The sequence below is a fragment of the Astatotilapia calliptera genome, chromosome 2 (genome assembly GCF_900246225.1).
Source record: "Astatotilapia calliptera chromosome 2, fAstCal1.2, whole genome shotgun sequence".
Classification (NCBI taxonomy): domain Eukaryota; kingdom Metazoa; phylum Chordata; class Actinopteri; order Cichliformes; family Cichlidae; genus Astatotilapia; species Astatotilapia calliptera.
Window position 1 is genome coordinate 15898122 of NC_039303.1, and position 17875 is coordinate 15915996.

At 40.5% G+C, this 17875-nt stretch overlaps 1 protein-coding gene across 1 annotated transcript; it reads left to right on the forward strand.

Moving 5' to 3' along the window:
* Positions 1-444: 444 nt before the first annotated feature.
* LOC113029005 (zinc finger MYM-type protein 5-like) lies at positions 445-2670 on the forward strand. The gene is made up of 2 exons (XM_026179562.1): positions 445-798; positions 1579-2670. Exons 1-2 carry the CDS (start codon positions 714-716, stop codon positions 2139-2141), a joined length of 648 nt encoding a protein of 215 aa, XP_026035347.1. The 5' UTR covers positions 445-713; the 3' UTR covers positions 2142-2670.
* The last annotated feature ends 15205 nt before the right edge of the window (positions 2671-17875 follow it).

The following is a 17875-nucleotide window of genomic DNA, read 5'->3' on the forward strand; positions in this document are numbered from 1 at the left end:
TGTGAGAGAGGAAGTCGGCCCTTTGCAAACTGGTGTCGGAACTGGAATCAGGTAAAGGGTTACACTGGGGAAAAATGGGGAGGCGTCAGAACAAGGGTCAGAGAACGTGCTGAAACGTCAAAGAGATTATAGTCCATCTAAGAATCCTTTGACTATGTCGCTGGGCAACTGGCGGCGTAAAAACTCTGTGTATTTAGTCCTGGGTGTGGAGACTGTGGGAACTGATCCGAAGGGGTTGATTATAGTTAATTTCCTTGAAAAGGTCAATCACGTAAATCCCGTAGAGCCAGTTAGAGAAGAATTTTACAGGAAAAAGGGGAAACGGGTCGTCATATGTGGTACCAGGGGAACAGGAACCAAAGGATAGACGAGTCCTGGCAGTGGACTACACCAGACTGAAGCCTCAAGATTTAATTGAGCGTGCCACTGGGTTCAGCAGTGCCGTAGCTCCGCAAACGCACATAACGCACACTGCGTAGGGCACCAAATGGCCGGTAGGGCACCAAAAAAATCAGGGTCGTAAAAAAAAAAAGTAAACCATATTAATACTATAAATATCATATGCATTAATATGGTTAAACAATACAAAAGCAACATAAAACAATTTTCCCGAGAAAAGGGGTGAATCTGCTTTGTGCCCTGTCTCCAGTCTCCTCCTGGTGCCCCCCCACTCCCAGTGGTCTGTTCTATAATTGGTAAACACCTGTTTGAACATGGCCTCGAAACGGCAACAGGAGTCGGGAGCGGAGAAAAGAAAGAAGAAGAGGAAGCGTGATGAAACTCAGGCGTCGCTTGCCGGTAAGGCAATGTTTAAATAATAATAATAAAAAAAGTTCATTATTGTAGCCCTTGCTTGCACGCTCATGTCCGTCAACTCTGTGATAGCTCCTGTTAGCAGTGTTCATACTGTGTTAACAAATGTTGCAAATGATTGATGTTGGGTAGTTTGTTTACGTTGTGGATATGAATATAGAATGGACTACTAAAAGCAACTCATCATGGTCACTCAATTGACGGTTTTCAGATAACGTTAGCAATCGTGACTCACGATTGCTAACGTTATCGTGATTCGTGAGACTAGCATTTCCCTCCTCAGGTTGCTAGCTGGCTAACGTCATGCATGCTACTGATTAACCTTAACTTTGGGATAGGTCAGTGATGCAGTCAAGTATTATTATCAGATTAGACAAGATTACTTTGTATGTTGCTGCATTTCAGGATATCTATAAAGACGCATATCTTATTTATGCCATTGACGTCTGAACACATAAATAGTTCTCGTCTTTCTTTAGGTTCATAGATCAAGGGCGACATCTGTTGGTGAAACTGTAATATGAAACCTATATCTTCCAGTAATATAGATTTCCTACTTGCGCATTTATATCAAATTATGTACAGCATGTTTATATTGCCATTTGCCATTATGAAAATCTATACATGTAAAATATAGTTAGTAATTTTTAAATGTACCAGTGACTTACTTAATTTATTAGTCTTATAATGCAATCTTTCGTAGGCCTACTGTAGATTCAAAATTGTATTTCTGTAAAATCCCTGAATATTTTCTCTTGTATGCAGGGTCAATGCTTAAATATGTTCAAGGAGGATCTCAAGGACAGGATGAACCATCCAGTAGTAGTGCCATCCCTGGACATCAACCACCAGCCATTGTAGACCCTGCAACAATCCCTAGCCAAGAAGAACAAGAACCATCAACCACCAGTTCAGGTACAGTTCCATACACAAGTACCACTGAGAGTCCTGTCACTGAGAGACTATCAGAAAGTGACACTGTGGAGACATGTGTGCCCCCTTCAACCGATCCTGCTCTTTGGCCAGCTCACATTGTAGATGCTGATCGTGTTGAAATTGTGCGGAGAGGTCCTTTTAATGTCAGCTCTGATTTTAATTTTCCAAAGGGGCCTGATGGAAGAGCATTTCACACTAGCCTTAAGTTCAAAATTCTTCCCAATGGAGAAAAGGTTCACCGGAGCTGGTTAGTGTACTCACCGCAGAACAATGCTGTGTTCTGCTTTGCATGTAAGCTTTTCAGTGTGAAGGATATAAAGCTGAGTACAGAGGGCTTCAGTGACTGGTCGAACATCAACATCCGCACTGCACTGAAGTATAGAAGACACTGACAGATAAGGGAGTAGCTGACATTGATGGACCTGAGATGATGCAGGAAATCATCAACCTTCCTCAGCTGCCACCACAGACGTCTGCTTTGGAAATGCTGTCATTTTTACATGACAATCAGCTTCAAGAGGTATATCCCAATCTGTGGATTGCTCTGCGTATTGCACTGACCCTGCCTGTCACAGTTGCCTCTGCTGAGCGAAGCTTTTCAAAGCTCAAACTCATTAAAACGTACCTGCGTTCATCAATGGGGCAGGAACGTTTAAGTGGTCTGGCTGTTATCAGCATCAATGGTGACGTGGCTCAGAAGCTATCATATGATGACCTTATAGCTGATTTTGCAACCAGAAAATGCAGGCGTGTGCCTCTCTAGGCCCTAGAGAGGCACACCACGCCTGCATTTTCTGGTTGTCAGAGTATGCCCTAGAGTCTAGGGCATACTCTGACAACGAATTGTAAAAATGTTTAACATAGTTACTTAAGGAATGTGGCTTTTGTGTTCAAATTCTTATTTTTCTTATTTAAGTTTCTTATTTAAATTCTATTGTGAAACTATTTGTAAATATATTAATAATAATACTATTATATTATATATATTATTTTTTTATAAAAAAAATTACACATTATTGCCAGGCTCTTTGTTCTTCTTCCAATCTTCAATTTTTGTTTCAGTATTTATTTGTAACAGTATTTTTAACCTCCTTTAACCTTATTTATTTGTTTAACTGTCATGTTTGTTGTTATTTAATTAAACAAATTCCACTGAGAAATTCAAAAGTATTAATGTTTTTTGTTTTTTTTTTCAGTGGCGGCGGGGGGGGGGGGGCACCATAAAGCATTTGTGCTTAGGGCACCCAAATGGCTAGCAACGGCCCTGGGGTTCAGTGACAGTAATCTCTGGCTGGACTGGATGGCTCTAAATGCTAGGGATTAAGAGGTATCTAATTGTGTTGCTTGTGCCTCTGCTAGACCACGTTTGTTCACAGAGCCCGCTCCACTCCATCCGGAGGACAAGTGGGGCTATGATTGCATGTTGCGAATGACTAGAGGAGCGGTGAGTACTGGAAACTGCACTGTGTTGTCCAGTTTGTTTCCTCCAGTTGATAAGCGGACAAGGGCAGGACCATTTTTGCCGAAAAAAGATAATTATACGTGTTTTAAGTTCTCCACAGATAAAGTAGCATATGACGTGGGAGAAATCGACCCAAGTTGGTGCGCTGTTACCCAGACGGGGAGAACCACAAACAATATAAGTGATCCCAACACTTTAATTGGGACTTGGGCTAGAAGTGGACTTTATTATTACTGTGGGCACAAGACTCTTTTGGCTCGTGTTCCTCTGGGAAGTGTGGGGACGTGCGCGATGGTGAGACTAGGAGCACCTCTTATGCTAATTGGAAATCAGGTAAAAACCATTCCACAGCACAACACATGCACATTGGCAGCTAGGCGGAAGAGACATATCCTGTCCAAGAGCGGGACTGAGGGAACACACGCTTATGACCCTAGGCTGAACTCGCCAACCTGGATTGACTCAATAGGGGTCCCCAGGGGAGTTCCAAGTGAATATAAACTTGCAGACCAAATAGCTGCCGGTCTTGAGAATCTTCCAATAATCTCTGCTCTCTTTCCAGTGACCCCGAACAAAAATGTAGACAGGATCAATTATGTTCACTATAATTTGCTGAGGCTCTCTAACCTTACCAGAGACGGGATGGAAGGGTTAGCGGAGCAGATGTGTCCGACCTCATTAGTGGGGATCCAAAATAGAATGGCCCTTGATATGTTGTTGGCGGAAAAAGGGGGCGTTTGTGCTATGTTCGGTGACCAGTGTTGTACTTTTATCCCGAATAACACTGCTCCAGATGGCTCGGTGACGCGAGCTTTGGAGGGGCTAAAGAGTCTCTCTAGGACCATGCATGACCACTCGGGAATTGACAACCCGCTGCAGAACTGGATGACCTCAGTGTTCGGACAGTGGAAGGGGTTTGCACTTTCAATTATGTTTTCTCTAGCTGTTTTAGTGGGTATTCTGGTGACTTGTGGTTGTTGTCTCATTCCTTGTGCCCGAAGATTGTTAGAAAAGGTAATTACAAAGGGCAGTGGACCCTGGGGCGGTGGCCCTATGTCCATGATGCCATTGATGGATATGGAAGTAGCTGAGTGGGCCGAGGAATGAACAACGACGTATGTATCGACCTCTGGTTTGCCAGAGGTCGAAAGGGGGATTGTGGGGATGAACAAAAGTATTTTACCAGCATAATATAATCTGCAGTATGATCATTGCTTTAACAATGTAACAGATAGCTTTAAGATGGCCTTAAGATGTTTATGCATACTGTTATCATATTAACTTTGTATTTCAGATGCAGTTATAATTATTTTATACACATTGCATATCTGTGCTTATTTTGAGTTGATGTTCGGTTCATTAAGGGTCTTAAGCTTCACTGGCGTGACTGTCCAGGTGATACATGCTGAGGGAAACTAGAACATAGAAGAAATTGCAATACATGCTTACAAAACACTTATATCAGGTTATTTTTATTATCATTTATAAGTTCATATTTTTGTATTAAGCTTTTAGTAGAGGTGCTTGATTAAAACATTTATTTAGTAGATGATATATACATAGTTTCAGTTCAGGTTAGTACATATATGAGAGTGGCTTCTGTCTCTCTGTCTGGTGAGAGGTCAGGAGCTAGTCGGCGAGGTGAAGTAGGGTGCAATTGTGGTTAGCACACACACACACACACACACACACACACACACACACACACACACACACACACACACAGTTAGAGAGAATCATTTATAGGTGAAAGTTTAATCATGTTTTGCGTGGGGTTGCAAAAGGAGCAGTTTGTCGCAGAACTGCTGCTGATGTGTCTGGATGACAAGCGAGCATCCGGCAGTAACAGGATGCACCTGTTATGAAGACGACGGCAGCGTTCTTTTTAAATTGTGTTAACAGTCATTGTGGTTTTGATCTGATCTATGTATAAAATGTATCTGTGATGTTGAAGGGGCGTCATTAAATTTAAGCCCAGGTGATATAAAATATCTGTTTATGCTTTGATTAAGTCGAAGATCAATTGCCGTCTGTGGTGATCTTCCCACGCGTGTATTAAAATCATCGTTTGACTTCACCCGGCCAGATCAGTGTGGTTTTTCTTCGATCCCCTCTTGTACCCTTCCTCAATATTGAACCCTTAACACTTGTCTGACACTACTCATTGTGTGCAGCCAGCTGAGTAGAATAGGACATCTTGGCTTCAGCTGCTACACCTTGGATTATTAAAGAGAACTTGTGGCCCGCTTCTGTCCCTCTGGCTCATTCAAGAAAACTGATTACATGGTTCTTACTCATCCTGTTTCGCCCTGTTAAAAAGGAGTTTTTTTCCTTTATTTTAGTTTGTTATTTTGGGGGGGATATTTTGTAGTTTATTTTATTGTATGAAGTGCATTTATCTGCAACTGCTGTGTGTTAAATACACCATTTGTGCACTGCTCCTTCTGCTGTGGTTCTTCATTATCAATGTTTATACCTTGGTAGAGCCTCTGATATTTCATTAATAATCCGTTACAAGGGTTACATCTTACTCCTCCTGTTTCCCACCTGGAGACAGCATTTAAATTGCAGTCTGCCTTTGGTGGCTTTTTAGCATCCGTGACATTCAGTAGTGATCTCATTGTTTCACACAGAACAAAACAAATGACTACACCACACAATTACTAAACACTACAAACACGCTATAACACAAATCTCAGATCTTGAAACTCACTATTAACATCACCTGGGTTGGCTGGAAGACTGTTTACTTAGCCTGGCAGGGCGAAGGACACTGTCTCAGCTGAACTATGGACACGCACACACATACATATACTTTTTTGACCATTAGGTTTAATGTATGTGCCACACAATTACTGTGACGCAAACGAAGCTCCTTAGCACAGGCACCCATGTTTGCTGCTCCATCAGTCACATAACATGTAACTTTGTCTGTAATGCCCCACTCTGACATGAGCGCTGCTGTTACTCGTGACAAATTGACAGCAGTATGTGCTTGAGGGAAGTGCTGAACACCTAACACTACAGAATGCAATGCAGTGTTAGAGTCAATGAATTGGCAGGTGATGGCTAGGTAAGCCTCTGTGTTAATGGAGGTCCACATATCAGATCTCAAACTAACTGCAGAAACCTTGGCCACAGTCAGTTTTTCTTTTTGTTTGGACTCTTTGTATCTTTGGTCCACCATAGCTTTCAAAGCCTAAACAAAAGAAGGTACAGTACTTAATATGGAAATAAAGGCCAAATGGAAACATGCTTCATGTTTTAAGATACACACCTGCCTTGTGGGGAGAACATAGTTAGGGTTCAAAACGTTAACAAGCTTCCTAAACCCACTGTCCTCCACAATAGTGAAGGGCTGGGAATCCTCTATCACCATGTTGACCAAGGCCTCATCCACATCATTCCTCTCCCGTGATACAACAAAAAACATTAAGAAATTACATATATCAGTAAATACAACCCAAATATTAATGAATTACATGGGGAATATAAATGTATCAAATGACTGTATCCTTAAAACCTACAAAAACTCACCTGAGCTTGGTCCACCTTGGTTAGTCTCCTTGTTCTCATGCAGGGCTCTGTAATGCCTCAGCATAGATGAGGTGTTGTTGCTGTATCCAAGTTCTTTAGAGCACAGCAAACACTTCACCTTTTAACCCTTTAAGACCTACCATAGAACCAAGTCCGCCAGAGCTTATATTATATTTTTACATGCTGTGGAGCCATTTTTGGGAGCATTTCAAGTTGCTATACATCAATACAACCATTATAGCCCAGATTTTAATAATATGTATTCATTAAGTGCATAGTAATTACATAAATTGCAAAAAAGTGCAATAAACTACAAAAAAATTGAAAATCGTTTTTGATTTTTTAACATATATTTGTAGTTAGAGAAATTTAAGAGTCTTATCCCTCAAAACTGTAAATACAAAAAAGTTGCACAAAATAGTTTCCCACCACAGGAAATTTATTTTGAGTGTCTTCATAGTTTTATTTTTGAAATACACCAATTTTTATACACTGCAGGAAAAACGAAAATAAATATTATACTGCAAATTTGCAAAAAAGCAGCATATGCATCAAAATAAACTATTTCCAGCAGTGCAATATGAGTCCTAAGCATCCCAGAAACGACACAGAAAGTCATAAAGTCAAAGATAACTTTTTAAAAGAGCAGTATAGGCCCTGAGGCCCTGAACACAAAAAAGACTACATTTCCGCGAAAATGACGTCACTTCCGGTTTCAGGCAGGTAATGGCGGAAATGCAAAAGTTCGCGCTGACGTCTATTCCAACGTAGGAAGTGTTTTGAACAGCTGATCAGATCGGTAAACCGTGTTTCTGGAATATTATGTTTTTGTTCCTGCAAGCGCTTTTTATGCAGTTTTTGCAAAGCTTTATGTGGAAGGAAACCGTGACCTAGGACAAGCTGATGGCATCAGATGTAAGTACAACTCCTCCGGTTTCATATGCAAAAAAAATTTTTGCGCTAGCTTACGTGGTTGCAGTGCTACTGGGATTTAAAAATAGTTACGCATAACAGAGCATTCCCGCTCCGATCGGCTCTAAAGGGTTAATAAACAAAAAGACAGAAATCTGATTATAGGATCTGTGGTGTGGTTTATTTATATTATGGTACTTATCATTTCTTTATTACAGTGTGTATACCTTATTAGGAGAGATGACATCAAAATGTTGCCAGACAGGGGAAAATTTTCTTTTCCTTGCTGGTTCCATCGAGGGAGGAAATGCTCAAGTAACTATGTAACACGTACGTAGTCCAATTCCACAACACGGTGTGATGGGGGAATCAGCTGTGTTTTGCTGCCCATTTTATTTCGAATCTGGTGCGAACCGGTGAACCAGTTCCCGAATCAGCCACATGGTACGGACTGCCTGCGAGGCCTCGAACGTCACTGCATACGTAATCAACGCAAGCCTCGATACGCGCTTCAGAAAAACGCCCCCGAGATTACCCGATGCACGATTCGAAGCTTCGACACACAGGACACATCACTACTCATCGCTGGAATGTTGAGCCACCAGCGTCAGTTATTCTGCGATCAGCAAGTCTCAGTCTGTAAGTCTCCGTGCGATCTTGTACTAATTGGATTTTCTGTGTGTGTGTAGATCTTCTCTGGACCCATCCCTGTATCTTCGAGTGAGCGAGAGAAGCGTGGGAGGAAAGGAGTGGGACTGTAGCCGAGAGAGTGGAGTGTGGTTTTGGACCCTTCCCCCTTCCCCCCGAACACTTTGTATATATTATCACCTGGTGAAATCACTGTAAATAAACACAGTGTCTGCTTTTGCAAAGGCCTCCTGGTCTGCGCCTGATTCTGTCTACAAAACGGTGTCACAAACGCTGCATTGAGGTGTAGCGGGGCAAGAACAGAGATGAGTTGACTGTCAATTGGCGAAAAAGACACTAAACGAATATCCATGGTACAGAAAGTAGTTGTAGCTAATGTTACACTTGTGAGATGATTAAGAGTAATTTTTTCTCTAATGGTTAAAATTTTGCATGTGAAGAAGTTCATTAAATCATTACTAGTTAACATTAAAGGAATGGTTGGCTCAACAGAGCTCTGACAGAGCTGAAGACAAACCTCGGGTTTCCCTTATGTTCTTCAATTAGTGATGAATAATAAGATGTTCTAGCTTTACGGAGGTCCATCCATCCATCCATTCGCTTCCGCTTATCCTTTTCAGGGTCGCGGGGGGCGCTGGAGCCTATCCCAGCTGTCATAGGGCAAGAGGCAGGGTACTTTACGGAGGTCTTTCTCATAAATCAGGAAACTATTATTCCAGGCGAAATGAAGATCTTCTAAATTTGTGATACGTCATTTCCTCTCCAACTTATGAGTTACCTGCTTTAAGGTTTGTGATTGAGAATTATACCAGGGAGTGAGGTATTTCTGATTTTCTCTGTGTAAACTCTGTGTAAGGCCCAGGGTGGACAAGGCTAAGCATCAGGGTTTCAAATGAATTAAAAGTCTGTCTTGGTCTTTGGTTAATTAATAAGGTGGTGTGAAAAATTGCTGCCACACCGCGTTCTCGGCCTGTTAGTTTGGCCTCGACCTAGAAGAGAGAGACCTCATGTTTAATAATCCACATTTCAGAGTTTGATCCCTGATGGGTGTGTGGCCAAGTGGGGAAAAGTGATTAGACACATGAACAGGTTGGTGGTGTACCAGAGGCTTCTGTTTAAGACTGTGCTTCCTCCTTACGGTCACCCAGCCGACCTGTTTCCCCTGCTACTTGGGACAGTCTGCTAGGAGACAGCTAGCAGGGCCTACACTACCTTCAGCTGCATCAATTACAGGGGCCTAACTATAGGTTTTTCAAGGGTGCGAAGCCAGGTCTCCAATTTAGTGATCATGGCCTCCAGAGCTGCAAATAGGTTACATTTATTACAAGTATCATTACTGCTAAAGGATGTCGAGGAGTAACTGAACATCTGACTCAATGAGCAGGAAAGTGCAGTAAGAACAGCTGAAGAGGCCATGCTGCTAGTGAGTCGGCTACGAGCTAAGCTAAGGTAGCGAAACCCTAAAAACACAGTGAGCGGGTACTGTGACTAGTCACAGTACCCGCTCACTGTGTTTTTAGGGTTAACTAGTGAATACACAGAAAGTGTGCTTCGGATGAAGCATGTGAATATTACACTGTGAAATAAGAAGGTATCTAGGTTTTTGATTAAATTGCTACACAGATAAGCTTTGATGGAAATTATTTCTTTGACTGTACTTTGTCTTTTATGGTTTGGTTGGTCTTAATTGCCCCTTGGGGATAAATAAAGTTTTTTTGACTTTGACTTGGTTGTGGAATGCTCGCATGAAATAATTTATCTGCACAGTACTCCCACATAGCAACTGAGAGTAGCTTGCTAACAGGGTGCCATTAGCAACAGGACACTGTGATCTGAAAAATTACGTTTAGCTATTGACAAACCTATTGACAAATAATACTACTAAGGTAGTATTATCTTGAAGACAACAGATACTTTTCATTACCCATCTGGTACAAATACAGGTTTGTAGGATTTCTGCACCAGCTTATATTTTCTTACCTGTAAGCTATGTCCATGTTTTATGCTTACAGAATAAGAGCTGCTGGTTGGTCTCATCTTGTTGTTAGTGCTACAAATGATAACACGCTTTGACAAAGGTAGCAACAATATGACATGAAACTATTGCTATCTACTATATAAAACTGAGCTTGATTATAGCTTTACAAAGCCACTACCATTACTACAGGTAGTGTCTCTCAATACTTCTATCAGCATAGTACTAAACTACGTAGGCTACACAAAATATTGGTGCAGTGGGTGACGTTTTACTGGATAGTCTTGTTTTAAACCAAACATTACTTATTTTTTAAGTCAAAAAATACACACACACTGTGTATTGCAAGGAAAACTCCACGTTCTATGGTGTTGTTAATATTCAGAAAACAATCAGCCAGGTAACATAATTGCATAATGATTGGTGATGCATTCTTTTTCAGCTGACTGCAACTAGTTTGGTGGTATCCAATGTGGCACACTGTTTTTTGACCTTTATGTATACCTCAACCAGGTACTCAAGCACATAATACAGCCATACTAGATACTTTGAATGCACTTGTACACTCAAAATAGCAAGTGTAGTATTTATGGAAATAGATGATTTGAGATAGAAAATTGGTCTTGTTCAATTGGAAACAGAGCTAACTTTGATGCTAATTCATGAGTAAGAAGGAGGTAACAAATGCTGAAACAAGCCAGACTCTCATTAAATTAGCTTAACCCTTTAAGCTGACTACTTTCTTTGTTGGAACACACACACTATTATTTCTGCAACACATTGATTTTAAGCTAGTCCTCTTTACACAGTCCTTTTTTATTCATATTCACTCTATGTTTACTTTGATGAAAAGCTTTGGAAATTTTTTAATTTTCTTCTTAAAATAGTTCATTCCATTGCATCTTGAGACAAAATATTGAGTAGTGTGGTTACATAGTAAGTTGCAGCTGTATTTCTTCTAACAAAAATATCATTTTCTTAGAGTATAAGTCATTTTCAAGGTCACAATTGTTTTCTCTATCAAAGTCGCTGCCAGGGCCAGAAGCATCTGGCAACATGGATTGTAACACAAGCTAATCTCCATTGCAAGATATGCAGCTGTAACACTGTATGAAAGCTCTAAGGGCACAATTTTCACATAGTATTATGAAAATCAAAGCTTTAATTCACACACCCTCTGATACCTAAAAATAAAAGTCTTACACGACTAAACACTTTTTCACACCACTGTCACATGCCACCTTGGTCTGATACTTATCAAAATTATTGCCTCTAGCTGTCACTCATCCACAGTCTTCCATACATTTACAAACATGCACTCACCTTTAATGTTGTTCCAGAACATAGTGTTCATTGCTCATATGGCTGCTACCTCCTTGCAGCCAAATCAGCCAGGCCCTGTGTATTATATATATTTAACCATTCATACATTCAAGTGAAGTGAAGTCAGTGTTTCTGTTTATATAACCAGTGCTCCATGGTTATCTGCAGTGTCATTATTCAGTGAGCAGCAGCAGTTGAATGGACAATACCAAAAGACATTACAAGGTTTAGTGAGTTTTTTTATGTTCTGTGACAATTATTATCTAGTGAAAACAAGATAATTAGCTTGATAATTAAAAATAAAACAGGAGAAAAAAATCCACAAAATTATAATTTGTGTAAGCAATAAATATTGTGGGCTCCAAATGTTTCACTTCTTTTCAATCTCACCTTCCTAGAAATAAAGAAATAATAAGAAAGAACTTGATAATGAAAATTTTGATAGGAAATGATGATGCATGATATTACTTGTTAGAAAAAAATGGAGTGCCAGTCATGGGCCAAGTAGACTAATAAGTAGACCAACTAGTTCAAAGCTTTTCAAATGTGGCCACAAGGGGCCTACACACCGGCTGTTTGAATCAACTATGAAGCTTAAATCTCAATTTAAATGAAATAAATGCATTCCAGAATTTATTTGACATTTTATACATTTTAACACAATTTCAGTAAAATTCTATTTTTCATAAAGAGAACTGTATCAGTCAGGAAATCACACTGAAATTGGATTAGTAGCAGTTAGTAGTCAACCTCAACCTCACCGTTTCCACATTTCCGGTGATATAATTAATACAGGCTTTAACAATACTGCTACACACTAAATCAAAGTGCTGTAAAGCAGCATTAACTCTGAATGCCATTAACCATTCAGTAACCCTGCTAGCCATCAATCTAGCAGGGTTACTAATGTAATTCTGGGGAATCGAGTGAATAATATTGAAGACTTGTATCAGCAGACTGGACCAGCAGTCTGGCCAGTGTGCCAGCTGGTAGAGAAAACACAAGACGGGACATGACAGGGATTGATAGTTGTTAGCAACTGAATAAGAGCAGGGGGACTGCGTTTTTTCTCAGACACAAGAAAAAAAAGAAATATTTGTGTAACTGTTAAACTTGCACAGCCTGCCCCAGTGAAACCCATATGTGAGAAACACTGTGCAATATAATCAGGGTTAGAGGTGGGGTGGTGATCGCCTGCGGAGAAGATAGGAGCACCTTGATGATATATTTAACAATCTTAATAACTTAACGTTGGTGGCTAGTTGGTTTAAACACTCTGTTTGAGGCAACAGTAAAAACTACTGAATGCTTGATGAAAACATCCTCACTCTTTTTAGAAATTAATTCCTGCTGGTGGTGTGATTTCTCAACCATCTGGGTGGTATTAAAGGTCCCACTGAGGTCATTAGTGTTGTGGACACCCTGGAAAGCTTAAAGACGGTGTCATTCTGACACTATACCTTGTTCTTTTGTTGATTGTAGCTCAAGAGTTCGGAGTTTGCCTTGTAATTGGAAGGTTGCCGGTTCAAGCCCCGGCTTGGACAGTCTCGGTCGTTGTGTCCTTGGGCGAGACACTTCACCCGTTGCCTACTGGTGGTGGTCAGAGGGGCCGGTGGCGCCAATGTCCGGCAGTCTCAATTCAATTTTATTTATATAGCACCAAATCACAACAAAAGTATCCTCAAGGCGCTTCATAGATACAGAGAAAAACCCAACAATCATATGACCCCCTATGAGCAAGCACTTTGGCGACAGTGGGAAGGAAAAACTCCCTTTTAACAGGAAGAAACCTCCGGCAGAACCAGGCTCAGGGAGCGGCAGCCATCTGCTGTGACCGGTTGGGGTGAGAGAAGGAAGAAAGGATAAAAGACATGCTTTGGAAGAGAGACAGAGGTTAATAACAGATATGATTCAATACAGAGAGGTCTATTAACACATAGTGAGTGAGAAAGATGACTGGAAAGGAAAAACTCAATGCATCATGGGAATCCCCCGGCAGCCTACGTCTATTGCAGCATAACTAAGGAAGGATTCAGGGTCACCTGGTCCAGCCCTAACTATATGCTTTAGCAAAAAGGAAAGTTTTAAGCCTAATCTTAAAAGTAGAGATAGTGTCTGTCTCCCGAATCCAAACTGGAAGCTGGTTCCACAGAAGAGAGGCCTGAAAACTGAAGGCTCTCCCTCCCATTCTACTTTTAAATACTGTAGGAACAATAAGTAGGCCTGCAGAGCGAGAGCGAAGTGCTCTAATAGGGTGATATGGTACTACAAGGTCATTAAGATAAGATGGAACCTGATTATTTAAGACCTTGTATGTGAGGAGCAGGATTTTGAATTCAATTCTGGATTCAACAGGAAACCAATGAAGGGAAGCCAAAACAGGAGAAATATGCTCTCTCTTTCTAGTCCCTGTAGTACTCTTGCTGCAGCATTTTGGATTAGCTGAAGGCTTTTCAGGGAGTTTTTTGGACATGAATTACAGTAGTCCAGCCTGGAAGTAATGAATGCATGAACTAGTTTTTCAGCGTCACTCTGAGACAGGATATTTCTAATTTTAGAGATGTTGCGCAAATGAAAGAACGCAGTCTTACATATTTGTTTAATATGTGCGTTGAAGGACATATCCTGGTCAAAAATGACTCCAAGGTTCCTCACAGCGTTACTGGAGGCCAAGGTAATGCCATCCAGAGTAAGAATCTGGTTAGATACCATATTTCTAAGCTTTTCAGGGCCGAGTACAATAACCTCAGTTTTATCTGAAATAAGAAGCAGAAAGTTAGCGGCCATCCAGGTCTTTATGTCTTTAAGACATGCCTGCAGTTTAACTAATTGGTGTGTGTTATCTGGCTTCATAGACAGATAGAGCTGGGTGTCATCTGCATAGCAGTGAAAATGTATGCTGTGTCTTCTAATGATGCTGCCTAAGGGAAGCATGTATAATGTAAACAGAATTGGTCCTAGCACTGAACCCTGTGGAACTCCATAATTAACCTCAGTGTGTGAAGAGGACTCTCCATTTACATGTACAAATTGGAGTCTATTAGATAGACTCCAATTTGTCAACCATCTGTCAACCAAATTGGAGTCTATTGGAGTCTATTAGATAGACTCCAATTTGTCAACCATCTGTCAACCAAATTGGAGTCTATTGGAGTCTATTAGATAGACTCCAATTTGGACAATTTCGCCTCTGTCAGTGCGCCCCAGGGTGGCTGTGGCTACAATGTAGCTTGCCATCACCAGTGTGTGAATGTGTCCGTGAATGGGTGGATGACTGGATGTGTAAAGCGCTTCGGGGTCCATAGGGACTAGTAAAGTGCTATATAAATCTGTCTGTATCTGTATCTGTCTGATTTGCTGAAGCCCTATGTCCCCACTCGTTCGCGCCGGTCAGCTGAGCAGCTGTTGCTCTCAGTCCCCAAATCACGGTTGAAACTGAGAGGAGACCGAGCGTTCTCTATTGTGGCTCCTAAGCTTTGGAATATTCTTCCTCTTCACATTAGGCAATTGACATCAGTGATGGTTTTTAAATCCAGATTGAAAACGCATTTTTATTCACTGGCTTTTGATTCAGTGGTTGACTGACTTGTATTTTATTGTTGTCGCTATGTTTATTATTTTATCGTATTTATTATTCTTATGGTATCTGTTATGTTTCTGTTGTTCAGCACTTTGGTCAGCCTTGTGTGTTTTTAAAGTGCTATATAAATAAACGATGATGATGATGATGATGATAAATACAGGCCATTTACCATTACAGTTGATAAGATCTCCTGTTGTTACACACCCTTTGCAGCAACAATGCATTAGGAGCCATACAGCTTCTGTTTGTAATAGAGTTTTGGCTCTCTTGAACAGCTCATGCAGTAACTGTATATAACTTGGAGTATTCTCATGTCTTCAAGGCATGAGAATACTTGTTAATATTTGTATAGAACCTGTTTGTATAGAACAGATCACATCTTCAATGACAATGAAAAGAGCATTAGAATAAACTGTTTTTTAAGTGCTACTGACATCATGGAGTTAATGTGGGAGAACCACTGACCTAAGTTTTCATAGGGCTCTGCGTAATCCTGTGAAAGAATACGTATACACTTACTTCTTCCATAGAAAGTAGAAGTAGAAGTAGAAGCGATAGGAATTCTCCCAAATTAGCTTTTCTTCATTTTATCTCTGTTAAATCCAGAATCAGATTTAAAATCACATGTTTATACACCACTTTGCATTCACTTATTAATTGTTATTAATCTCTGGCTCTCTTCCACAGTGTGTCTTTTCTCTTGCTTTTCCCTGCTCTATTCTTTTCCCTTCACTCCTAAGTGGTCGTGGCAGATGGCTGCCCCTGCCTGAACCTGGTTCTGATGGAGGTTTCTTCCTTTTAAAAGGGAGTTTTTCCCACTGACACCAAGTGCTTGGTCACTTTACCTTGCAATCTAAAGGGCTTTGAAACAACTGTTGTTGTGAACGCGTGTTATATGAATAAAATCGAATTGAAATGACATAAAGTGAATTGAATTAATTAATCAGCAGGAATGACTCACAGGCTGTAGACCATAAGAAATTGACTTGCTGAATATCATCTTGCATTTTACGTCACATGAGATTTAATTACCCATTTACTGAAGGTGCAAGAACTCTGCTAAATGTCATTCCAACTGTCTTTAACCTCTGCACATACAGACATGCTGTATATGCATATTTACATGGATTGAATATAGATTATGCTTAGCTTCTGTATAGTTGTATAGCCATGAGCTTTCTGTAGTCCATCTTCAGGTCACTGTAGTTTTAACATGGTTCCTTTCAAACCTGTCACTGTTTTATATGAAAACAGTAAAATTGCACTTGAGCATATTAAAATATGCAAAAAGATGAAAAACGATTTCTAACTGTATGTGTAACCAATACGTCTACTCACCAAAGAATGAGTGAAGCAATATGGATAACAGCAGAGGACAATTTATTTAGGGTCTGATGGCAATTTACCATCGGTGTCCAGCACTTTAAAGGATTGATGGACTGGAGCACATCTGTCCTTAACATACCCTCTTAAACATCAGCTTGACACTGATACATCAAAGGAAACTTAACCGACTCTAAGTGTAAATGTTTCAACCTGAACAACTTAAACCTTCTCTGGGATACAATGTAAACAAAGACAAGAAGAAGAAAAAAAATATTTCTATCAATAGCCACTTCTCCTAACCAGGAGACAAGTGAATATATTATGTAAAGAGTCTTTTTTCTCAGTCCTGGGGTTGTAACACCACAGCCTCCTCAGTCCGTAATCAGAGAGTGTCTATTTGACAATAACCAAAATGTCTTTGGATAGTCTTTGTGAATGCAAAACAAAACAAAACAAAAAACAAACAAACAATGGTGTTAGCTGGCCAGCAAAATAAAGAGAGTGTATGGCACTGAGTGTGGGCGTGTGTGTGAGTACTTTGGTCCAAATAATCGAGGTCCGGATGAATGAATGGATGGCAGCCGCTTGTCCTTTAATGGCACCAGCGAGACAGCACAGTAGTAAGGCAGCACAGCAGTAAGGCAGCACAGGCGTCTGGCAGGAGAACGAACAATAGTCTTTTTTTAAGGCTACTGCAGAAGGAGATATTCCCCGCTAGCTCACCCAAGCTTGCTCTCTGGCACAGCTTCTTTTTTTTTTTTTTGCGCCTGTCCCGTTTGGCTCTTTTGCCATCAGAATTATTGTCTAAAGGCAAAGAAAGATGCCCAACGGATTTACTTTACCAAATTGACCATCCCAGCCTTGCCGTAATGGTCCATTTGATTCACCTTTTATTGTTTATTTTATTTTCACTTGCTGAATACGGGACAGACTTGACTGGGGGAAAGAAGGAGAGAAAGAAAGAGGGAAAGAGAAACAGCTGAGAAAAGGGACAAGGGCAAAAAACAAAAACCAACAGAATGGGCAGGAAAAAAAAAAAAGAAAAAAAATGCATCTATTGATCACCTGGTTGAGAAAGAAAAAAGAAAACAAGCAGAAGAGAACAAGAGTAATAGAATAAACAACATCACAATGATATATGGGAATATGACAGTAAATACTAAATATTAAACATTATTGTGCAGCACATAAGATCAACAGAGCACAGTGTGCTTTGAGGTAGGAGCAAAAAAGGGTGTAGTTTGTGGGTGTGATCACCCATGTGTACACCTGTGAGCATGGACGCGCTTGTTTTTTTAAAAGGTTCCTTCATGTAATGATCTGCTAGAGGGTGTGTGTGGGGGGGGGACAGCCCCGTCCT

Bases quoted from the DNA above. Each gene is read 5' to 3' on its own strand.
- LOC113029005 (XM_026179562.1), top strand. From the start codon at position 714: ATGGCCTCGAAACGGCAACAGGAGTCGGGAGCGGAGAAAAGAAAGAAG. The intron at 799-1,578 runs GTAAGGCAATGT...TCTTGTATGCAG, and splicing joins AACTCAGGCGTCGCTTGCCG to GGTCAATGCTTAAATATGTT.